This window comes from Balaenoptera borealis (genome assembly GCF_965194805.1).
Source record: "Balaenoptera borealis genome assembly, chromosome: 3".
Lineage (NCBI taxonomy): Eukaryota > Metazoa > Chordata > Mammalia > Artiodactyla > Balaenopteridae > Balaenoptera > Balaenoptera borealis.
In genome coordinates this window covers 12433156-12458783 of record NC_138866.1, presented here as the reverse complement: position 1 = coordinate 12458783, position 25628 = coordinate 12433156, and the positions used below count along the sequence as shown (strand labels likewise).

The 25628-nt window shown below is 39.3% G+C and overlaps 1 protein-coding gene across 2 annotated transcripts in view; it reads right to left on the bottom strand.

Annotated features, from left to right (window-relative positions):
* Positions 1-25628, bottom strand: part of CATSPERB (cation channel sperm associated auxiliary subunit beta) — a 151031-nt gene that overhangs the window by 82233 nt on the left and 43170 nt on the right. For both annotated transcript variants that reach the window (XM_082384479.1, XM_082384480.1), the window contains 5 exons: positions 24398-24493; positions 11521-11670; positions 5159-5254; positions 4901-5019; positions 3551-3583 (listed from right to left, as the gene is read on the bottom strand). In XM_082384479.1, the coding sequence (XP_082240605.1) occupies positions 3551-3583; positions 4901-5019; positions 5159-5254; positions 11521-11670; positions 24398-24493 (494 nt within the window). The remainder of the gene's footprint in view (positions 1-3550; positions 3584-4900; positions 5020-5158; positions 5255-11520; positions 11671-24397; positions 24494-25628) is intronic.

Here is a 25628-nt window from a genome sequence, read left to right as displayed (position 1 = left end):
TAATGGAAGACGCTACTCTCTATGAGATGTCTTTCCGAGGCTCTCAGGAGCTGCTGATCTTTCATTACAGTTAAAATGGGTCACATGCTTATCTTTTATTCTCCTTCAGCTGCAGCTAGGTTTAAGGAGACTTCCCAGAGGCCTGACAGCAGCAAGAAGCAATAAGAAAAAAAGCCACAAAAATACAGGTTTTGAAAAACTGGTCATATGGGAGAAGCTTCCAAGAAGGTGAGATTATATATGTTGGATATGAATTATATGCAAGAATTTGAGACGGTTTTGTAATAGGTGTCAATGAAAATATGTTGCCTGCCATATCAGTAAACAAAGGATGTTGCAGCCATCAAGCCACTACAGCCACTCCGATGGTGAGCCCTGAGGGAACTCAGGACAGAGACAAATGAGCTGCCCACTGCCAAGCCCTCAGTCACTGCAGCCACCCCTCAAGGATGCACCCTGAGGAGACTCAGGATGACAAAGCACAGGATACTGGCCCCAGATAGCTGAGGTGCACATCAAAGGAATGATTTCAGGGAGCCCAGACTCTTGCATCTTCCCGTACATAGAAAAAGGACTAAATTCCTTAACTTGAGATATCTGGTTTTCTTTAATTAACAGTCATCTTTTGATGTTCCGACTACCTGGTCTTTGTTGCAAAAACTCCTAAATATCCTCCTCCTCCCTTACCTCTTAGGAGCAGTCTCTCAGAGCTATCTGAGAGTCTGTGTCCCAGGCTTATGTCCTCAGTTTTGTCCACTGAATAAAACATAACTCAGCTTTTAGGTTGTGTATTTTTTTTTTTAGTCAACATAGGCAGATTCTGACTCTCATATTATTGTTGAGACAAAAGGAAGACCTTCTTACATTTTTAAAGACCAGTAATAAAATCTGCATAATCTGTGCATTAAAAGCCTTTAAAATGTTCTAGAATAGATTGTGGTGATGCTTGCACAACTCTGTGAATATACTAAAGGCCATTGAATTGTACACTTTAAGTGGGTGAATTTTATGCTATGTGAATTATATCTTGATAAAACTGCTGAATAAACAAAAAAGCCTTTTAAAATGGAGTGGACAATAATTTATTTGAATTTCAACCTATGGTTTTATATCAAATGAGCCTTTTGAGTTCTCATATAAATCTTCAGTTTTTCAGGATGCCATAATTATCATGATTCTATCTGGGCAATTAGTACAGAATCTTTATCGGGCCCTGATTCCTTTTTTACTCTTTAGATTCCTTCTTTTTTTTTTTTTTTTCCTACCTGGAATAAAACCCGTAATAGTCCAGTGAATATCCTTGGGGATAATTTAATCTGATCAGGCTGACTTTATTCCAAGGATGAGCTCATGCCCCAGGCCTGATTTAGAGTCACAAAGATGGGTCAGGAATACACACAGGATCCAACTCAGGTTAATGAGTCGGCCCTGAGGCTTGCTAGAACCATGGGGAAAGAGATACTTTATTCCTGTGGGGAGTGCTAAACTGATGGCACATAAACCTGGTGGCTATTCTTCCGGACAATTGGAGAAAACCCACTGAGAATGAAGCTAATGTAGAGGAAAGCAGACTCAAATGCTGAGAAGACAGGGTCGGACGGACATCTGTTAGGCACTAAATCCAGTCATGTCTGGAAGCTGGATTCATTCACTCCTTGAATTCCCTGTTCACATGAGCCAACAACTTCCTCTCCTTCGCTAAAATCAGTTTTAGTTTGGTTTCTGTCATTTGCCTTCAGAAGTTTCTGACTATCTGTTTGGGGAGAAAACCCAGCTTTTTTTTTTTTTTTTAAAGTTGCTACTTTGATTCTGAACCAGGCTGAGGTTTTTCTTATGTAATGTTATTTAATCACTTCACCTCTAAGAGGTAGATATTGTCATGCCCATCTTAAAATGAAGAAATTGAGGCCCAGAGAGGTATATGACTGCTCAAAGTTCCATGCTGCATGGCTACTAAGCTTGTCCAAGACTGGACTCCTGTCCGTCTTCATTTATTCACTCGTGGATTCTGCAAATATTTATTGAGACAGCCTATCTACAAGGCAGCCTAATAATAGCATACAATAGTAAATAGGATAGTTCTTGACATGAAACCTAAAGTCTGATGAGGTTAGTCCAAGTATCCATCAATAGGAGACAGGCTAAGTAAACTCTGGTTAAGTTCACACAATGGAATATTTGCAGCTATAAAAAAAAAAGAAGGGCAGGCTTAGGTCTGGTAAAAAGCACAAACAAGGTTCCTGCCTCACTTACAGCTTACATTTCTAGTTCTGTCTTTATTTCTGGCATCCCACTCCTTCACGGGAGTCTCTGGATAGTAAGCTCTCCTGATGTCTTATCTGTGACAATTTCTTTTCTTCACCCTCATTCTTGAATAATATAGTTTAGCTAGGTTTGGAACTCTCTCTTGACAGTTTTCTCCCTTGCTCTTTCTGATGTAAATCAGTTTTGCCTACCTGGCCTTCCCAGTTCTCAGCTTCACATTTCTTCCAATCAGTACAGCAAGAAGTCAGTTCCTTTTGTTTCCTGAGAAATAAGTGCCCCTTTGCTTTAGACAGTCTGAGTGAGTGTGCGTGTGTATGCACAGGTGAGTGTGTGCCCACAGGCCTGTATGAGGACAGAATGGGGAGGAGACATGGCAAAAGGCTAGAAATGCTCATAATTTTGTTGTGCTTTCCAAACTAAAGCATGCTTATATGTTGATGGGAATGACTTAGTTGAATCTCAGAACTTGACCTTGTAACAGAGAGGGGAGGTAACTGATGGAACAAAATCCAGAATCAGAGCTGTAGAATCAGAGTTTACATGGTACTTGTATCAAATTAGAAAGAGCACCCCGGGACTTCCCTGGTGGCACAGTGGTTAAGAAACCGCCTGCCAAGGCAGGGGACACGGGTTCGACCCCTGGTGCAGGAAGATCCCACATGCTGCGGTGGAGCAACTAAGCCCGCGCTCCACAACTACTGAAGCCCGCATACCTAGATCCCGTGCTCCGCAACAAGAGAAGCCACCGCGTGAGAAGCCCGTGCACCGCAACGAAGAGTAGCCCCCGCCCCGCTCGCCGCAACTAGAGAAAGCCCGCATGCAGCAACGAAGACTCAGTGCAGCCAAAGATAAATAAAATAAATAAATTTATAAAAAATGAAAAAGAAAGAGTGCCCCTTTCTCCAGGTAGGCACAGACCCACACGGAGGTGGGGGGTAAGCGGACTGGGGAGTCAAGTGTTAGCCATATTTCGGCTCTATCTTTTCAACTGGGTGTCCTTGTGCAGAACGCACTGAACAACCACAGCAATCCTGGACAGAACATATAAAGATGGGGTGGGGACCACCTCAGAGACAAAGAAGGGGCATTTCCTCCTTTGAAACAGAAGGGGATATCATTGCTTAATGGTTATTGGAAATACGTGTTTTTAGTTCAAACTGTAAATAATATTATAGTATCAGCAATAATAATCTATATTATGAATTCTTGTCTTGCACCTCATCTCTTAGGTCACTAAGGAAACACATATATTTTAACCAACCCTTGGAAACTGAAAGCTTCTTACCCTTTCAAAACCACAGAAGTCTGCCCTTGAGAACTAGAAGAAAGAAAAAAAGGAATTTTAATCTTTGCTTGTAAATCAGAAGGCATAACAAAACAGCAATTTAAATTATACTAAAGGAGATGATGTTTTTTACATCCCAGCAGTTAGGAGTATCAAACACTAAAACCAGCTTCTTAAGTAGTTTGCACTGTGTCTTGGAGATTTCCCCCTCAGTCTTTGCCTTGTTTCACCATTTAATTTGTTTATACTTTAACTTAATTCCAGAAAGGATCTGAGACCAAAACCCCACCTTTTAATGATTTAAATGGAGGAGTTAGGAAGTGTATAGGAAGAAACTAGGTCGGCCACCGACTGGGGTTTAGGAAGGCACATCCTTATCCCACTATTTTCTTCATGGCCACTCTGTCTTCTGCCCAGCCCAGTACAGCCCCTAGACCAGGCCCCCAGGATGTACAGCCCACACCTAATTCTCTGTGCTTTGACCTCAGGTCACGCTCCTGGCTGTTTCAACTCTCTTCTTTAGCAACCACATGATAAGCACATAAAAGGCCAGATCTATTAGCTGTCTGAGCAACAAATGATACTTTCTTAGAGATAATGAGGAAGAAGGAAGGTTGTGAATATTCGTGAACCTTGAAAAAAGGTAATAATTACCATGTATAAGAAATAACTATTTCTTAACCAATACAATCATCCCTTCTACACTTCCCCAATCTTTTCTCCTACTGTTCCTAAGTCTTTATTACTGTTCTTATTTCTGTTGAGGTCATTTTGAGAGCTATTTATTAACATATTTAAGAACTGATTTCCCTTCTCTCAATCCCAAAACTTACTTTTAATTACTTTATTTATTTATTTATTAATGTCTCTTTTCAATGCTTTATTTTGGAGCAGATGGGAGTGACAAAGCAGAAGCTGAGGAAGCACTTTAAAACAAAAAACATGGTGTTGAAGCTTTGATATAGCCATTTAAGAATAAAAAGAAAAAACTCATCAGAAGGACATAATTTTAATTTATGTTATTTTGTAATACTATATCTGGCTTTTTGTACCTTAAAGCATTTTGGGAACATATATGACTATTTATAAGTATATAGGGTATTTTCTATATGAATTATTTGAAACGTCTCATAAATTTGTATAGCAATAAAGCTAGCACCATTTCCAAATGATATATTCAACACTATAAGGCAAAGGAAAAAGTCACTATATTACGCTTTTACGTTTTTTAAAAGGAAGAAGCATTTTGGTTCTAAGATACACCACACATAACTCAAGTATCCACTATTTCTACTTTATGTCACAGAAGATATTTAAGGTTAATTATTAGTTACAGAGCAATTCACCTACCATTAAGACAGAGGAGGATGGATAGCGAAGATCTCCACTTATAAAAAGACCCAAAGAGGTGAGGATAACTAAAAAATGATTTGTTAAAACCATATCCACCATGGAAAGCTCTGTGTGTTCTAAAGGAAGAAATCATACCATGGGTTAAAAAGTAAGGAAAAAGTGATGTCCTCAGCAAAGCAAAGACATTTCATAAATATCCATCAAGTGTTGATGTAAAGGAAATGCTGAAGATGAAGGCACTGTTAGAGGAATTACCTTCTCCAACTTGGGAATAGACCATGTCTGTCAGGTTATACCACGTGGTATCATCATAATTCCAAAATCCAGAAAAGCTGAGGCCTATGTAAACACCTACCATGAGAGAAAAGGGAAATTAAGGCAACACAACTTTGCAAAGTGAGTAACCAACTCCTAAGGTGCTAGGTCTTTAGTGGGCAGAGCCTGCATCTGCCCCACCTTCCAGCCCACTCTCCACCCCTGCCTCAACTCCCCTCCCTCAGTTTGAATCGCACTTCCCCCACCACTGGAAGATAAAGTAACTTGGGTTACACCACAGGAGTTTAGCCAACCATCTAATTATTAAGGATTTTGTTTTGTATTGAAGGGGATCAGAATATTCCACCCCCAGAATATGGCACTTTGGCATAAAGATTATTTTGAGCTGGAGGCAACTGAGAATCAACTGATGCAGGAAGAGTTCTGTGCCTCCCCTTGCCTGCCTAAAAGCAGGGCATTTTCTAACCACCTCACTCTGTATCAGGAAGAGAAGAGAGAGCAATCTTATCACCAGAGACAGGGAGTTGACACCAAGATGAGTTTGCATAAACAGACTTTACTAAAATAACTCTTATCTCCCATTAGTCCACCCACATATTTCCTTGTCACTTCTCCACAATTTCTTGTCCCTTGAGGCCTAGACTCCTTTCCTTTGTTAAGATGGTATATAAGCCCCCAAGTTTAACCACTTCTTTGAATTTCTTTTCTGTGAACTCTCGTGAATATAAATATTAATAAAAACTGCATGTCTTTTCTCTTGTTAATGTCTTTGTTAATTTGTAGGCCCCCAATCATAACCTAAGAGGGTACAGGAAGAGCTTTTCCTCCCTGAAGTATCCTTCTAAGCAAAAATGTGTTCCTATTTCAAGAATACAATTATAGTCAACAGTACAAAAACTCCAAAGAAGAAAATTAAAATGTGAACCCCAAGAGGGAAGAAAGTATGTTTGATTTACTTATAAAGTGATTTACTTTAATATTTGTGATTTTAAAAATAGAAAAAAAAAACTGTTAATATGAGAATATTAAACCTATTAAAACGTATGAGAACTTATTAAAAGGAGACTGAGCATGTTGGAAATACTGAAAGCGCTTTGCTCCTTGATCTCACCTTTCCTTGGCCATAGCTAGGAATGCTTAGAGTCTTTTGTGTTTTATTTATTTTTTAAATTCTTATCTATTTATCTTTTTTAATATTTGTTCTTTGTTTTTTTTTTTTTTTTTTAATGTTACATGGAGCTTTTTATTTATTTATTTATTTATTTATTTATGGCTGTGTTGGGTCTTAGTTTCTGTGCGAGGGCTTTCTCTAGTTGCGGCAAGTGGGGGCCACTCTTCATCGCGGTGCGCGGGCCTCTCATTATCGCGGCCTCTCCTGTTGCGGAGCACAGGCTCCAGATGCGCAGGCTCAGTAGTTGTGGCTCACGGGCCCAGTTGCCCCGCGGCATGTGGGATCTTCCCAGACCAGGGCTCGAACCCGTGTCCCCTGCATTGGCAGGCAGATTCTCAACCACTGCGCCACCAGGGAAGCCCTGTTCTTTGGTTTTATTTATTTATTTATTTGGCTGTGCCTCCCACACAACATGTGGCATCTTAGTTCCCCCACCAGGGATCCAACCCACGCTCCCTACAGTGGAAGGACAGAGTCTTAACCACTGGACCGCCAGGGAAGTCCCGAGTCTTTTGTGTTTTAAATGCAGAACATTAATCTGAAGTCTAGTCAACAGGCATAACTATGGGGGTGGTGGAGGGTAGAGGGAGCCTGAAGAGAGCTGATAATCCAAGGCACATGCTTTGTTTCCAAAAGAAGAATGTAGGATCACTCGTATTGTGAAGTGTGTGTTTTAACTCCCAGCTCTTTTCTGTGTGGGGAAAGATGTAGAAGGAAATGTTATCATCATCCACTTTTTCCAGAAAGAGGGAAGCTAAAGACAAGCTTGTGCCTTTCTAAGCATGAAATCTAGTCCTGCAGATAACACTACACTATATTCTAAGTGGGGATGATTATAGGTATCCAGCATATCACATGACCAGACTCCTGCAAAGTCTAGAAATATTTAATGGAGAAGTAAGCAGTAAAATAAATGCTTTATTCTGGTTGATATTTTAGCCTGAAATTAAGTTATAGGCCACTCTCTATGACACACTGGCCACAATTGCATCCCAGGGTTACAGAAGCTGATGTAGACCACTGCAAAGATTTTGGATTTTATTCTAATGGGCAAAGGGAAGCCACTGGAATGTCTGAAGCAGGAAAATGATGTGATTTGTTTTACACTTGAGATCACTGTGGTGGCTGTATGGAGGGTGAGTTGTACCGGGTTTAGAAACAGGGAGACCACTTAAGAGGCTGTGAATTAGTCTCGTGGAAAACCAATGCTGACTTGACAAAGATTTTAGCAGAGGAGAGAAGTGGCCACACTGAGGATAGACACTGGATGTGGCATCGTCCTGGAATGCCATCAGAGTAAGAACAGTCAAGAGTGTACGCTAGATTTTAGTTTTGAGTAATTGGATATGAATTGGGATGAAGAATACTGGAGGAGAACAGTTTTAGAAGGAGATGAATCAAGAGTTCTGGCTTAGACTTGTTATAGCTGAGATGCTCATTAGACATCAAGAGGAATTGTAAAACTGACAACTGAATATAGGAATTTAGTTTCAAGGAAGCAGTCAGCACCAGAAATACAAATTCAGGGATCATTAGCCTGAAGGTGGCATTATTACCAGAGGACTGGATTAAGTTTCCCAGAGAGAATCTGGTTACATAAGGAAGGAGAGTCGAGGACAAAGCCCCATTTCATCGACACTTTAGGGGTCACAACAAAAGAGCAGGCTTAGAAAACTAAGGAGTGATCAATGAGGTAAGATAAATGTAACTGAAGGTGGTGTCAAGAACCCAAGAGAATAAAGTGTTTTGAGGAGAAATAAAGTGGTTAACTGTGTCAAATTCTGCTGGGAGGGAAAGCAGAATGAGGATAAAGAATTGGCTGTTGGAATCAGCTACATGGAGATCATGGGTGATCTTGGGAAGAATTGTTTCAGAACAGTGATGGCAACAATCCGATACGCAGTGAAATGAAGATAAAATGGGAGGTGGAAAATGTAGCACCACCTACAATAAATTCTTCCCATACATTTTGTCTGAAGCAGAACAGAGGGATGAGGGATAGTGGTAAAGTGAGATAAATGAAGATTTTGGCTAAGATGGGGGATTTTAGGGTATGTTTGTATGCTAATGCATCTAATCCAGTAAAGAGGGAAAGCATGATGATACAGGAGAGAAAGGTGAGAACTGTGGGACAGATGCAGGAGCAAGGTTCTCCAGATGACGGGGGAGAATGGGATGCAGGACATGAGGGGTGAGGGGTGGCCTCTGGTAGCAGCAGAGACACTTCTCATGATGCAACAGGCAAGAAGGCAAAGCACGCAAGTACAAAGGCAAGTGGGGTGGCAGACACGCACAGGAGCGATGATGGAGTGCCTTGCGATCAGTCTTAGTCTTCTACATCAAGTATTAAAGGCACAGCTGAGACCGGAGAAGGAAAGGAGGTGAGGTAGAGTGTTTGAGGAGTGGGAAGAGGTGTGACAAGGTCATTTTGCAGAGTGGGAAAATAAACATACCAGAGAAGAGAGATAGGATTTCTGGGCAGTGCTGAGTACCCACTTGGGACTTGTGATCATGAATTTACAGTGAGACCACTTGGTGGAATTTTAAAGTGAGACTGGTGTGCAACTTTTTTCTAGTAATATTCTGCTATTCCAGTGGCGTAGAGGTGGTTTTAAGGAGAGTTGGGATTGTGCAGGAAAGGAAGAAAGAGAAGGGCAAAGAAGTTACAGAAGTATTTATAAGGAGAGACTATGAAAATTATGGTGAAAAAGTTAAGGACGTTGAGGAGTGAAAAAAGTGGTAGAAACAACATATTGAAGTCTCCATGAAATCAAAGAAATGTCAGAGTGTGAGTACTAGGGTAGACTGAAAGAATAGAAGGTAGTGGGCAGAGTGTGAGATGGTTGTAGTGGAGATTTTGGAGACGGCAACAACATCAGAGACAACAAGGTCAAGAAAATGACCACAGAAGTAAGATGCAGGAAAGATCATTGGAGGAGAGGAGGCCTTGAAAGCATGGGTCCATATGGGTGGTGAAATCCCCAAACATAGTGACAAAAATAAGATGGAGAGGAAGGCAGGGGTCCAGACGCTAAACTCATCAATGAGTGTGAGTGATGGGAAGGTCATCATAGTCTGCCAACCAAGAAGAGTTAGAGGGAGTAAAGTCTGAGTTCAAAGGAACTGGGCATTCTGAATGAGAAGACAGGAGTAATTATTAATAAGTAGCCCTTAAGGAACAAGGACAATGACCCTTGAGACTCAGGCATGTGACATGTGAGAGGGCCGCAGGGGAAAGAATGTTAACTGGGAGTGGCCAGATTACTCTTTACGGCAAGAAAGTTAAGGGACCATTCTGAGAAAAGATTAGTAGTACAGGGGAATTTGCTGATGACAGACCACAAATTCCAATGAATGGATTTGGGTAGATGGAGAGGGACAGAAGTTTGGGTGAATTTAAAGGAAGTCCAGAAGAGTATGTGGGATAGAGTAACCATAAGTGACCTGGAGGCTTAGGTTTCTGGTGGTGACATAGAACTGGGGTGAGAGGCATGATGGCGTTAGGAGTGTCATAGAGGAGAAAGGTGGGTAATAAGTCGAAACTGGAACACATGGGGCTCCTGGATACCTGTTCCCACCATTAACTCCATGTGGGATGAAACCCGGTGGGTGGACAAACCAGGGCCTCACAAAGAAACTGCTAGTTAAGCTTGATACTGTGGGAACTTATTTTCTGCTTCAGCACAGTGGGGGCCAGCTGGGGGAAAAGGTGGTTTCATCTAAAAACAGGTTTCCAAACTGTTTCTTTTCTTGAGACATTGAAGTGATCGGGTGAGTGAGACCCCAAGGAGTCGAGACTGCCCCGTCTCTCCTATGACTCTCAGGGGTGTGGCAGGATGCAGAGACTGGCTCTTTTCCTGTGACTCACAAAAGTAAGGCAGGTTTGGACAGAGAGGAGGAGGGGGCCCTAGCCTGGCATCCGTGGAACAAAGGTAGAAAAGGAGTTTCCATCTGGTTGAGAGAGAGGAAAAAGAGACAAAGGTTCTCTAAACTAATTCAGCACAAGCAGGCACTCCAAGCTAGAGGTATCTAAAAGACTGCAAGACATTAGGAATTCAAAGAAATCTGGGGCAAGGCTATCTGTCTATTCCTATACAAGTGCATACTGCTTGAATCTATTACTTTATAATAAGTCATGGTAGGCAACCTATTGTGCTTTTTATTCTTCTTTAAAATTATGTTTGTTATTCATGTTGCTTTATTCTCCCACCTGAATTTTGGGATTGGCTTATCAATTTCCACACACACAAAATACTGCTGTAATTTTTCTTGGACTTGCATCAAACTGACTGATAAACTTGGAGAGAATTAACATCTTTACAATACCAGAAGTTCCTGTTCATGAACATAAAATATCTTTTTTAGTCTTTTTTTTATAGCCTTCATTAAAGTTTTATAATTTCTATACAACAGGCCTTGCAAGTCGTTTTTTGTTTATTTCTAGGTCCCTATTGGGGTTTATTACTTTCTGAATAGGATTTTAAAAATTATAATCTTTAATTAGTCTTTGGTGGAGTGGTTTTTATATATTGTTAATATGTTCCTCAATTCCATAGCACTCCCATATTTGTTCCGATAGTTTGTCTGTTGATTCTTTTGGATTTTTATATAGATACACATATAATCTATGAGTAATAAAATTTTGTTTCTTATCTTTTAATTCTTTTTTTCCCTCATATTTATTAGATTTGGGGACTAGGAGGTCATCAATGACCTAAGAAAAACAAACTAGAACAAGATGATTAGTAATTGAAATGTGTAAGGATGCTATTAAATATTACAACAGTAACTGAAAAACACATGTGTAACAAATAAAATAATGTGATACCTTAGAACAACTTTACCTATTCACATATGGCAGGCATAGAAGATGGATTAGAAATGCAATGAATAATCTCTGGGAGGGAGGAACATATTAACAGAGGGCAGAGTATCAAGGAAATTTGGAGAGACACTAAAGTCACTAGTAACATGCCAAAAGTCACAGAGAAAAAAGTTTATCACACTAGCAAGTAGACAAGGGAAAGTGATGAAGAGTAAGTTCTTAGGTGTTTTTAGGAGACATTTTCACTCCATTACGCCTATGTGTTTAACTTGTACTGCCAGTTAAACATCACTGTAATAAAATACAAAACACCACCTCCAAATTTGAATAAAGCCACAAACTTACCATCAAGTGTTGTGTTCATAATGAAGCCAAGTAACACTACATCATTAGCACATGGGCACTTTGTCGTTTTGAGATCTACCACATGTGGATATAATTTACCGATGTCGTTTTTTGTCATTACAGTCCCAAGTTTCCACTGAAGAATAGGTTCTGTGGAAATCAAGTTTTGGTGTTTAAGTTGTGGCAGCACTCTTGAAAATAGAACATTACTGTTTTCTTTTTTGTTTTTGTCTTTAAAAAGTTTCTTTTTTAATTTTTATAAATTGAAATATAGTTGATTTACAATATTGTGTTAATTACTGCTGTACAGCAAAGTGACTAAGTTATACATATACATACAGTCTTTTTCATATTCTTTTCCATTATGGTTTATCACAGGCTATTGAATATAGTTCTCTGTGCTATACAGTAGGACCTTGTTGTTTATCCATTCTAGATATATCAGTTTGCATCTAGATATATCAGTTTGCATCTGCTAATCCCAAACTCCCAATCCGTCCCTCTCCCACCCTCCTCCCCCTTGGCAACCAGAAGTCTATTCTCTATGTCCGTGATTCCGTTTCTTAGATAGGTTCATTTGTGTCATACTTTAGGTTCCACATATAAGTGATATCATATGATATTTGTCTTTCTCTGTCGGACTTCACTTAGTACGATAATCTCTAGTTGCATCCATGTTGCTGTAAATGGCATTATTTCGTTCTTTTTTATGGCTGAGTGATATTCCATTGTATATATGTACCACATCTTCTTTATCTGTACATCTGTCAATGGATATTTAGGTTGTTTCCATGTCTTGGCTATTGTGAATAGTGTTGCTATGAACACAGGGGTGCGTGTACCTTTTTGAATTATGGTTTTGTCTGGATATATGCCCAGGAGTGGGACTGCTGAATCATATGGTAATTCTATTTTTAGTTTTCTGAGGAACTCCCATACTGTTTTCCACAGTGGCTGCACCAACTTACATTCCCACCAACAGTGTAGGAGGGTTCCCTTTTCTCCACACCCTCACCAGCATTTGTTATTCATAGACTTTTTAATGATGGCCATTCTGACCCACGTGAGGTGACACCTCATTGTAGTTTTGATTTGCATTTCTCTGATAATTCATAACTGCTTTCTTTTATGGGTTTTAAAGGCACCATGTAAAGGAACTGTTCCATTGTTTTAAAAAATGGGTGTATTACCTCACTTTTCATCAGTTAAAAATAGGTTGTCAATTCTTATTTTCCAGAGTAGGAGGAATGAAGTCTAATTTCCTTGAAGGGGGCCTGGCAAGGTCATACTGCAGAAGAGCAGGTGAGGTGGGAGATACTGCTTTGAACATCTTTGGAAAATACAATTGGCCACAGGATCTATCCCTAGAAGTAGAGTTGCTGGATCACAGGGTTTGCACATTTATAGCACAGAGAATAACTTCTGCTTTGAGAGGCCACACATTTACTTTCTGTTCACTTTCCCAATCCCATAGAGAGCAGGAGATATATATATAAATAAGAATAAATCTAGAAAAGCAATAGGGAACAGGGAAAGTTGTCATCAGTGGCCAAGACACTTAGAAGGACTTCTGGAAGATACAAAGGAGTTAGGGAGGGACAAACAGGAAAAACTAATCAGAGGTAGGACATCTCCAACCCTTCAATGCAGCAATCTACTCTTAGATATACAAAGGGTTGGAGCTGGATAAAGTCAAATTTTAAAGCATGAGAAATGGGAGGATTTTTTTTTTTTCTGAAAAAATGAGAAAAGAGAACACAAAAAGTAAGCCAGGACAGTTTGACAGATTACTGCTGTCCGAATTTCAAAAATAGTCAAAGCACTTTTAAGAATAGAGATACAATCACTCTGTAGCTGTTTACATTTCTGCATCGTGAATCTCCTCCATCTCCTCATCAAACTTTCAATAAAATCTGCTACAAAACCAAAGACTTTAGGTGATATATGCTTCACTTTGTGCAAAGCAAGAAAAGGAGCTAAGTTTCCATCTGCGTTGACATAGTGTAGCACGGCGACAGCCAAGAAGAAGAAGAAACACAATTTATAACCAAACTAATTCACTCTGAAATTCAAAGAAATCTGGGGTAAGGCAGTTGACTTTCCAGGGTATAGCATATGTGTACAATTAATGACCAGATCTTAGAGGACAGGGAGATTTGAGCTTGTATCTGGGACATGATTGCACTGAATCGAAAATGCCTCTTTACCCATGTGGTCTATTTTAAACGTTTTAAGAATGAGGGAGTGATCAAAAGTCTTGACTGCTGAGAAGGTAGAAAGAAGATGGAAAAGTGACCAATGTGAAAGTGACTGGTGATTGTGATTAAGAGCAATTTTAGTGGAGTAGTCTGGACTCCGGATCAGAGATGAGGAAGTAGGGACAATATTTTTCAACATCTCATTTGAGTTAGGTAATGAAGAAAGATTCCCAACTGTAACTCTAACCTTAATGTTTGATTGCCACTTCCCAATGTTTTCTCCTCACGTCTTCAGCATCTCAGAAAATGATACCACCATCCACTTGATTGCTCAAGTAAGAAATCTAGGATTCATCCTTAATATCTGTGTCCTTCATCCCCAGTCCACCCGGAGGTCATATCAGCTCTACTTCCAAACTGTATCCTGAAGACTCTGACTTCTCACCATCTCCACTGCTCGTCCCACAGCCCAAGTACCCCAGACCATCTCCTGCGTGGACTGTGGTGACAGCTGCCAACCAATTTCCTTTATTCCATTCTTGTCCTCCTTCCTCGACAGTCAGTTCTCTACACAGCAGCCAAAGTGATCTTTTTCACACAGCATAAGTCGGAAATTATCACTTTCCTGCTTAAAATACTCCAGTGGCTTTTCATTATAATTAGCATAAAATCCACACACTTTACTGTGGTCTCTGCCAGTCTCTCTACACTCATCCCACACCACTCTGTCATTTACTGTGCCCCAACGACACTGGCCTCCTCTCTGCAGCTGCAACCTTTAAGAATTATTCATTCTCCACGGTGGCCGCACCGATTTACATTCCCACCAACAGTGCACAAGGGTCCCTTTTCTCCATAGCCTTGCCAACACTTGTTACGTCTTGACTCTACAATAATAGTCATTCTGACAGGTGTGAGATGAGAGCTCACTGTAGTTCTGAGTCGCATTTCCCTGATGATCAGTGAGGTTGAGCATCTTTTCATGTGCCTGTTGGCCATCTGCATGTCTTCTTTGGAAAAATGTCTATTCAGTTCTTCTGCCCATTTTTTTTTTATAAATTTATTTATTTATTCATTTATTTAATTTTTGGCTGCATTGGGTCTTTGCTGCTGCACGCGGGCTTTCTCTAGTTGCAGTGAGCGGGGGCTACTCTTTGTTGCGGGGCGCAGGCTTCTCGTTGTGGTGGCTTCTCTTGTTGCAGAGCACAGGCTCTAGGCGCGCGGGCTTCAGTAGTTGTGGCACATGGGCTTCAGTAGTTGTGGCTCGCGGGCTCTAGAGCGCAGGCTCAGTAGTTGTGGTGCACGGGCTTAGTTGCTCCGCGGCATGTGGGATCTTCCCGGACCAGGGCTCAAACCCGTGTCCCCTGCATTGGCAGGCGGATTCTTAACCACTGCGCCACCAGGGAAGCCCTTTCTGCCCATTTTTTTTATTTTATTTTATTTTAGAAATTCACGTTCTTATTGATTGATTGATTGATTGATTGCTGTGTTGGGTCTTCGTTTCTGTGCAAGGGCTTTCTCTAGTTGTGGCAAGCGGGGACCATTCTTCATCGCGTTGCGCGGGCCTCTCACTATCGCGGCCTCTCACTATCGCGGCCTCTCTTGTTGCGGAGCACAGGCTCCAGACGCGCAGGCTCAGTAATTGTGGCTCACGGGCCCAGTTGCTCCGCGGCATGTGGGATCTTCCCAGACCAGGGCTCGAACCCGTGTCCCCTGCATTGGCAGGCAGACTCTCAACCACTGCGCCACCAGGGAAGCCCCTGCCCATTTTTAAAATCAGGTTTTTCATTTTTTTATGTTGAGCTGTATGAGTTCTTTGTATACTTTGGATGTTAATGCCTTATCAGATATATCATTTGCAAATATCTTCTCCCATTCAGTAGGCTTTTGGTTTTGTTGATAATTTCCTTCGCTGTGCAAAAGCCTTTTACAATAGCTGATGCAGTCCCATTCGTTTTTGGCTTTGGTTTCCCTTGTGTGAGGAGAAAGATCCAAAAAAATACTGCTACAAGTGATGTCAAAGACTGTACTGCCTACGTTTTCCTCTAGGAGTTTTATGGTTTCAGGTCTTACATTTAAGTCTTTAATCCATTTTCAGTTATTTTTGTATAAGGTGTGAGAAATTAGTCCAGTTTGATTCTTTGCCTGTAGCTTTCCAATTTTCCCAAAACTAATTATTGATGAAGCTGTCTTCTCTCCCACCATACATTCTTGCCTCCTTTTTTGTATGGTAGATGCATTGAACGCATAAGTGTGGATTCATTTCTGGACTCTTGATTCTGTTCCATTGATCTATGTGTCTGATTTTTAAGCCAGTACCACAGTTTTAGTTACTATAGCTTTACAGTACAACAATTTAAAATCAAGGAGCATGATACCTCCAGCATCTTCTCAAGATTGTTTTAATGCGGAAATATGTATACATATAGCTGATTCACTTTGTGATACAGCAGAAACTAACACAACATTGTAAAGCAATTATACTCCAATAAAGATGTTTAAAAATAAAAGATTGTTTGGGCTATTCAGGGTCTTTTGTGTTTCCATATATATTTTAAAATTACTTGTTCTACTTCTGTGAAAAATGCCATTAGTATTTTTTTAAACATCTTTATTGGAGTATGATTACTTTACAATGTGTGTTAGTTTCTGCTGTATAACAAAGTGAATCAGCTGTACATATACATATATCCCAATATCTCCTCCCTCTTGCATCTCCCTCCCACACTCCCCATCCCACCTCTCTAGGTGGTCAGAAAACACCGAGCTGTTCTCCCTGTGAATGCGGCTGCTTCCCACTAGCTATCTATTTTACATTTGGTAGTGTATATATGTCCATGACACTCTTCTCACTTTATCCCAGGTTACCCTTCCCCCTCGCCGTGTCCTCAAGTCCATTTTCTACATTGGCGTCTTTATTCCTGTCCTGCCCCTAGGTTCTTCAGAACCAATTTTTTTTTTTTTTTTTTTAGATTCCATATATATGTGTTACCATACGGTATTTGATTTTCTCTTTTTGACTTACTTAACTCTGTATGACACACTCTAGGTCCACCACCTCACTATAAATAACTCAATTTCCTTTCTTTTTATGGCTGAGTAATATTCCATTGTATATATGTGCCACATCTTCTTCATCCATTCATCTGTTGATGGACACTTAGGTTGCTTCCATGTCCTGGCTATTGTAAATAGAGCTGCAATGAACATTGTGGGACATGACTCTTTTTGAATTATGTTTTTCTCAGGGTATATACCCAGTAGTGGGATTGCTGGGTCATATGGTAGTTCTATTTTTAGTTTTTTAAGGAACCTCCATACTGTTCTCCATAGTGGCTGTATCAATTTACATTCCTACCAACAGTGCAAGAGGGTTCCCTTTTCTCCACACCCTCTCCAGCGTTTATTGTTTGTAGATTTTTTGATGATGGCCATTCTGACTGGCGTGAGGTGATACCTCATTGTAGTTTTCATTTGCATTTCTCTAATGATTAGTGATATTGAGAATCCTTTCATATGTTTGTTGGCAATCTGTATATCTTCTTTGGAGAAATGTCGATTTAGGTCTTCTGCCCATTTTTGGATTGGGTTTTTTTTTTTTTTTTTTTTAATATTGAGCTGCATGAGCTGCTTGTATACTTCGGTCATTGCTTTGTTTGCAAATATTTTCCCCCATCTGAGGGTTATCTTTTCATCTTGTTTATGGTTTCCTTTACTGTGCAAAAGATTTTAAGTTTCATTAGGTCCATTTGTTTATTTTCGTTTTTATTTCCATTTCTCTAGGAGGTGGGTCAAAAAGGATCTTTCTGTGATTTATGTCATACAGTGTTCTGCCTATGTTTTCCTCTAAGAGTTTTATAGTGTCTGGCCTTACATTTAGGTCTTTAAGCCATTTTGAGTTTATTTTTGTGCATGGTGTTAGGGAGTGTTCTAATTTCATTCTTTTACATGTAGCTGTCCAGTTTTCCCAGCACCACTTATTGCAGAGGCTGTCTTTTCTCCATTGTATATTCTTGCCTCCTTTATCAAAAATAAGGTGACCATGGGTGCGTGGGTTTATCTCTGGGCTTTCTATCCTGTTCCATTGATCTATATTTCTGTTTCATTCCAGTACCATACTGTCTTGATTACTGTAGCTTTGTAGTATAGGCTGAAGTCAGGGAGCCACAATCCTCCAGCTCCGTCTTTCTTTCTCAAGATTGCTTTTGCTATTCAGAGTCTTTTGTGTTTCCATACAAATTGTGCAAGTTTTTGTTCTAGTTCTGTGAAAAATGCCATTGGTAGTTTGACAGGGATTGCATTGACTCTGTAGATTACTTTGGGTAGTATAGTCATTTTCACAATGTTGATTCTTCCAATCCAAGAACATGGTATATCTCTCCATCTGTTGGTATCATCTTTAATTTCTTTCATCAGTGTCTTATAGTTTTCTGCATACAGCTCTTTTGTCTCCTTAGGTAGGTTTGTTCCTAGATATTTTATTCTTTTTGTTGCAGTGGTAAATGGGAGTGCTTCCTTAATTTCTCTCTCAGATTTTTCATCATTAGTGTATAGGAATGCAAGAGATTTCTGTGCATTAATTTTGTATCCTGCTACTCTACGAAAATCACTGATTAGCTCTAGTAGTTTTCTGGTAGCATCTTTAGGATTCTCTATGTACAGTATCATGTCATCTGCAAACAGTGACAGTTCTTCTTTTCCAATCTGGATTCCTTCTATTTCTTTTCCTTCTCTGATTGCTGTGGCTAAAACTTCCAAAACTACGTTGAATAATAGTGGTGAGGGTGGGCCACCTTGTCTTGTTCCTGATCTTAGTGGAGATGGTTTCAGTTGTTCACCATTGAGAACAATGTTGGCTGTGGGTTTGTCATATATGGCCTTTATTATGTTGAGATAAGTTCCCTCTATGCCTACTTTCTGGAGGGCTTTTATCATAACTGGGTGTTGAATTTTGTCAAAAGCTTTTTCTGCACCTATTGAGATGGTCATATGGTTTTTATCCTTCAGTTTGTTAATATGGTTTATCACATTGGTTGATTTGCATATTTTGAAGAATCCTGGCATTCCTGGGATACACCCCACTTGATCATGGTGTATGATCCTTTTAATGTGCTGCTGGATTTTGTTTGCTAAAATTTTGTTGAGGATTTTTGCATTTATGTTCATCAGTGATATTGGCCTGTAGTTTTCTTTCTTTGTGACATCTTTGTCTGGTTTTGGTATCACGGTGATGGTGGCCTTGTAGAATGAGTTTGGGAGTGTTCCTTCCTCTGCTATACCTTGGAAGAGTTTGAGAAGGATAGGTGTTAGCTCTTCTCTAAATGTTTGATAGAATTCACCTGTGAATCCACCTGGTCCTGGGTTTTTGTTTGTTGGAAGATTTTTAATCAGTTTCAATTTCAGTGCTTATGATTGATCTGTTCATATTTTCTATTTCTTCCTGGTTCAGTCTCGGAAGGTTGTGCTTTTCTGAGAATTTGTCCATTTCTTCCAGATCGTCCGTTTTACTAGCAAATAGTTGCTTGTAGTAATCTCTCATGATCCTTTGTATTTCTCCAGTGTCAGTTGTTACTTCTCCTTTTTCATTTCTAATTCTGTTGATTTGAATCTTCTCCCTTTTTTCTTGATGAGTCTGGCTAATGGTTTATCAGTTTTGTTTAACTTCTCAAAGAACCAGCTTTTAGTTTATTGATCTTTGCTATCATTTACTTCATTTCTTTTTCATTTATTTCTGATCTGATCTTTATGACTTCTTTCTTCTTGCTAACTTTGGGATTTTTTTCTTCTTCTTTCTCTAATTGCTTTAGATGTAAGGTTAGATTGCTTATTTAAGGTTTTCCCTGTTTCTTGAGGTAGGATTGTACTGCTATAAACTTCTCTCTTAGAGCTGCTTTCGCTGCATCCCATAGGTTTTCGGTTGTTGTGTTTTCATTGTCATTTGTTTCTAGGTATTTTTTTATTTCCTCTTTGACTTCTTCAGTGATCTCTTGGTTATTTAGTAGTGTATTGTTTAGCCTACACGTGTTTGTATTTTTTACAGATTTTTTTCCTGTAATTGATATCTATTCTCATAGCATTGTGGTCAGAAAAGATACTTGATACGATTTCAATTTTCTTAAATTTACCAAGGCTTGACTTGTGACCCAAGATATGATCTATCCTGCAGAATGTTCCATGAGCACTTGAGAAGAAAGTGTATTCTATTGTTTTTTGATAGAATGTCCTACAAATATCAATTAAGTCCATCTTGTTTAATGTATCATTTAAAGCTTGTGTTTCCTTATTTATTTTCATTTTGGATGATCTGTCCATTGGTGAAAGTGGGGTGTTGAAAGTCCCCTACTATGATTGTGTTCATGTCAATTTCCCCTTTTATGGCTGTTAGCATTTGCCTTATTTACTGAGGTGCTCCTATGTCGGGTGCATAAATATTTACAATTGTTATATCTTCTTCTTGGATTGATCTCTTGATCATTATGTAGTGTCCTTCTTTGTCTCTTGTAATAGTCTTTGTTTTAAAGTCCATTTTGTCAGATATGAGAATTGCTACTCCAGTTTTCTTTTGATTTCCATTTGCATGGAATATCTTTTTCCATCCCCTCACTTTCAGTCTGTATGTGTCGCTAGGTCTGAAGTGGGTCTCTCGTAGACAGCATATATAAGGGTCTTGTTTTTGTATCCATTCAGCCAGTCTGTGTCTTTTGGTTGGAGCATTTAATCCATTTACATTTAAGGTAATTATCAATATGTATGTTCCTATGACCATTTTCTTAATTGTTTTGGGTTTGTTATTGTAGTTCTTTCCCTTCTCTTGTGTTTCCTGCCTAGAGAAGTTCCTTTAGCATTTGTTGTAAAGCTGGTTTGGTGATGCTGAATTCTTAGCTTTTGCTTGTCTGTAAAGGTTTTAATTTTCTGTCTAATCTGAATAAGATCCTTGCTGGGTAGAATAATCTTGGTTGTAGGTTTTTCCCTTTCATCACTTTAAATATGTCCTGCCACCACCTTTTGGCTTGCAGCATTTCTGCTGAAAGATCAGCTGTTAATGTTATGGGGATTCCCTTGTATGTTATTTGTTGTTTTTCCCTTGCTGCTTTTAATATTTTTTCTTTGTATTTAATTTTTGATAGTCTGATTATTATGTGTCTTGGAGTGTTTCTCCTTGGATTTATCCTGTAGGGGACTCTTTGCACTTCCTGGATTTGATTGACTATTCCTTTCCCATATTAGGGAAGTTTTCAACTATAATCTCTTCAAATATTTTCTCAGTCCCTTTTTTTTTTCTCTTCTTCTGGGACCCCTATAATTCAAATGTTGGTGCGTTTAATGTTGTCCCAGAGGTCTCTGAGACTGTCCTCAATTCTTTTCATTCTTTTTTCTTTATACTGGTCTGTGGTAGTTATTTCCACTATTTTATCTTCCAGGTCACTTATCCATTCTTCTGTCTCAGTTATTCTGCTATTGATTCCTTCTAGAGAATTTTTAATTTCACTTATTGGGTTGCTCATCATTGTTTGTTTGCTCCTTAGTTCTTCTAGATCCTTGTTAAACGTTTCTTGTATTTTTTCCATTCTATTTCCAAGATTTTGGATCATCTTTACTAACATTACTCTGAATTCTTTTTCAGGTAGGTTGCCTATTTCCTCTTCATTTGTTTGGTCTGGTGGGTTTTTACCTTGGTCCTTCATCTGCTGTGTATTTCTCTGTCTTCTCATTTTGCTTAACTTACTGTGTTTGGGGGTCTCCTTTTCACAGGCTGCAGGTTTGTAGTTCCCGTTGTTTTTGGTGTCTGCCCCCAGTGGGTAAGGTTGGTTCAGGGGGTTGTGTAGGCTTTCTGGTGGAGGGGACTGGTGCCTGTGTTCTGGTGCATGAGGTTGCATCTTGTCTTTCTGGTGGGAAGGACCAAGTCCAGTGGTGTGTTTTGGGGTATCTGTGAACTTATTATGATTTTAGGCAGTCTCTATGCTAATGGGTGACATTGTGTTCCTGTCTTGCTAGTTGTTTGGCATAGGGTGTCCAGCACTGTAGCTTGCTGGTTATTGAGTGGAGCTGGGTCTTAGCGTTGAGATGGAGATCTCTAGGAGAGCTTTTGCCGTTTGATATTACGTGGGGCTGCGAGGTCTCTGGTGGACCAATGTCCTGAACTCGGCTCTCCCACCTCAGAGGCTCAGGCCTGACACCCAGCCGGAGGACCAAGACCCTGTCAACCACATGGCTCAGAAGAAAAGGGAGAAAAAAAAGAGACAGAAAGAAAGAAAGAAAAATAAAATGAAGTTATTAAGATAAAAAATTTTAAAAATATTGTTAAAAATTAAAAAATTTAAAAGTAATAAAAGAAAAAAAGAGAGAGCAACCAAACCAAAAAACTAACCCACCAGTGATAACAAGTGCTAAAAACTATACAAAAACAAACAAACAACAACAACAAAAAAACAGACAGAGAGAACCCTAGGATAAATGGTAAAAGCAAAGCTATACAGACAAAAATCACACAAAGAAGCATACACATACACACTCAGCAAAAGAGAAAAAGAAAAAAAAAAAGTATATATATATATAAAGGGAAGAGAGCAACCAAATCAATGAAAAAATCTACCAACAAGCTCTAAATACTAAACTAAGATAAACATAAAACCAGAAACAAATTAGATGAAGAAAGCAAACCCCATGTCTACAGTTTCTCCCAAAGTCCACTGCCTCAATTTTGGGATGATTTGTTGTCTATTCAGGTATTCCACAGACGCAGGGTATATGAAGTTGTGGAGATTTAATCTGCTGCTCCTGTGGCTGCTGGGAGAAATTTCCCTTTCTCTTCTTTGTTTGCACAGCTCCTGGGGTTTAGCTTTGGATTTGGCCCCACCTCTGCGTGTAGGTCGTCTGAGGGCATCTGTTCCCCACCCAGACAGGACAGGGTTAAAATAGCAGCTGATTAGGGGGCTTGGCTCACTCAGGCTTGGGGGAGGGAGAGGTATGGAATGTGGGGTGAGCCTGTGGCGGGAGAGGCTGGCATGACATTGTAACAGCCTGAGGCATGCCATGTGTTCTTACTCCTCCTCTGTCTTGAAGTTCCCCCACACCATTAGTATTTTGACAGTGATTGCATTGAATCTGTAGATTGCTTTGGGCAGTATGGTCATTTTAACAACGTTAATTCTCGTGTTTTTGATTTTTTTTTAATCCATTCAGCCACTATGTTTTCATTGGAGCATTAAGTCCATTTGCATTTAAAGCAAAATTATTGATATGTATATACTTATTACCATTTTGTTCATTGTTTTCTGGTTTGTTTTGGTTTTTTTTCTTTTTTCTGTTCCTCTCTTCTTCTTTTGCTCTCTTCCCTTGTGCCTGATGACTATCTTTAGTATTATGTTTGGATTCATTTCTCTTTTTTGTTTATCCATCATAGGTATTTGGTTTGTGGATACCATGAGGTTCATATATAACAACCTACGTACATGATTATTTACATGATAATATACATGATTATTTTAAGTTGATGATCTCTTAAGTGAGTCTGACCCAGACTCTTTTCAAATTACTGCCTCGCACTGAGACTCAGAGCATGTGAGATTTGGTGTGTGCCCTTTAAGAGCAGAGTCTCTGTTTCTCACAGCTCTCTGGCTCTCCCACACACAAGCCCCACTAGCCGTCAAAGCCAGATGTTCTGGGGGCTTGTCTTCCCAGTGCAGGACCCCTGGTCTAGGGAGCCTAATGTGAGGTTTGGACCCCTTGCTCCTTAGGTAGGACCTCTGAAAGTGTGATTATCCTCTCATTTGTGGGTTGCCTACCTGGGGATGTTGGTCTTGACTATACAGTGTCTCTACCCCTCCCACTCATCATATTTTGGTTCCTTCTTTATTTGCTTAGTTGTGGGAAATCTTTTCTGCTAGTCTTCTGGTCATTCTCATAGATAGTTGCTCTGTAAATATTTGTAATTTTGGTGTGCCTATGGAAGGAGGTGAGCTCAGGGTCTTCCTACTTCACCATCTTGGCCCTGAATCATCATTATTTTCTTAAAGCTACCCAGGTGTGTCTTTCCATAAGATGAAATATTTATTTTTACTCTGGCTTCTACATACCACCATATCAAAGTGGGTGCAAAAGAATAAAAGTAAAAAGGGAAGGTGAGGAAAATGAGAATAAATACAAACTCCAGGATGGAGGATTTTTTCTATATACTATGGCTGACCCAAAAATTGGGCTATAGATCAGACAATTGAAAAAGAAAAGCTAGTCAGTTATATTCCTCAGTGCTCATAACCTTAAAATAACCAATTTTTTTATGAAGAAATACAAATGTTCTTACTAAGACTGAGCAAAACTTTTTGCTTGATGGTCGTCATAAAGTAGACTGTGATGCAATAAACAATATCTTCTATAGCATCTTTATAGAAGATGCAAAAACTAACTCTATAAAGCCATTGTTTATGATGACCCCCCAATATGGCTACAGAAAACATATATTTCCATATTTCTATAGCACTCTTTGCAGAGCTCTATTAACAATTACCCATGTATATTTAATTCTTTGCCTCATCAGATTGTAAGCCCTTCAAGAGTCATGATCATCTCTTATTTATCTATCTCTAGCACTTAGCACAGAGTCTGGCATATCATAGCTTACAAGGTTTGTTGAAAGAATATTACAAATTTTCACTTCACTTTTATCTACTGGCATTTACCTCGAATACTATCCAACAGTGTTCCTTCAGTAGTATAAATATTTAATCCATGTTGCAAAGTGATCCTTACTAACCATTCTTCTACAGCTGCAATATCTGTTTGAAAACAAAAGGCAAACAATCAGCTATTTTTTTGTATGTCATGTTGGTGAAATTTAAGACTATATGAACATTACCAACCACAATTACCTTTTATTTCCCAATCATTTTGATTGCATTTATATATGTTTTCCCAGCAAACATTTTGATGATAAAATAAGGAAAAAAGAATTATGAAGTTATCTTACCAACACAGCAGTGAACCCAGATAATAGTATTTTAGATTATAATTTTTCTCTGAGAGCTCTTGTAGCTTGGTAAGAAGCAAACTGTTACACTTCAGGTGAAGTGGTATAATATTTTTTGAAAGTAGACCATGATTAACTAAAATATTTAGTATATCAGGAATTCCCTGGTGGTCCAGTGGTTAAGACTCTGTGTTTTCACTGCCCAGGGCACAGGTTCAATCTCTGGTCAGGGAACTAAGATCCACAAACTGCGTGGCATGGCCAAAAATAAATAAATTAAATAAAATAAATAAAATAAAATAAAATAAATAGTATAAACCCTAGGGCCAACACCAAAAAAAATTTTCAAAGAATAATAAACCAATAGTTGAGACAAAACAGAATCATAAAAAATAATTAATATGGATGAAGACAGAAAAAGAAAAGTAAAACAGAAGAGATAGAATAGAAAAAACCCTAATGGTAGATTTCAGTACAACCATACTAAAAATTGTGTTAAATGTAAACAGCCTAAAAATACTAATTAAAAGACAGATTTCCAGATTAGATGTGAAAATCAAGACTGAAAGATATGCTAACTCTAAGACACCCACTTTAAATACAGAAGCATAACTGAGTTAAAAGTTAAAGAATGGGTGGGCCTGGGGAAGCCAAGGTGATGAACTCAGCCTGGGTGCTGCAGCAGTTGTACCCATAAGTCGAGGCTGAAACCAGGGTGTGCTCATGAAGAACACACCTGACCCGAACAGCTCAGCTGCACAAGCCCTCATGTCCATCCAGGCCTCTAGGTGGATCTGTGCACCACCCTGGCGAGGATATGGATCTTCTAGTGGCTGCTTAAACAGCTGGTAAACAAGTAGATCAAGTGCTATTTATGCTTCTTGCTGTCACTGCTCTTTATCAAGCAATTCCTGGATTGGGGGAAAGATAATGGTGTGAGAAAA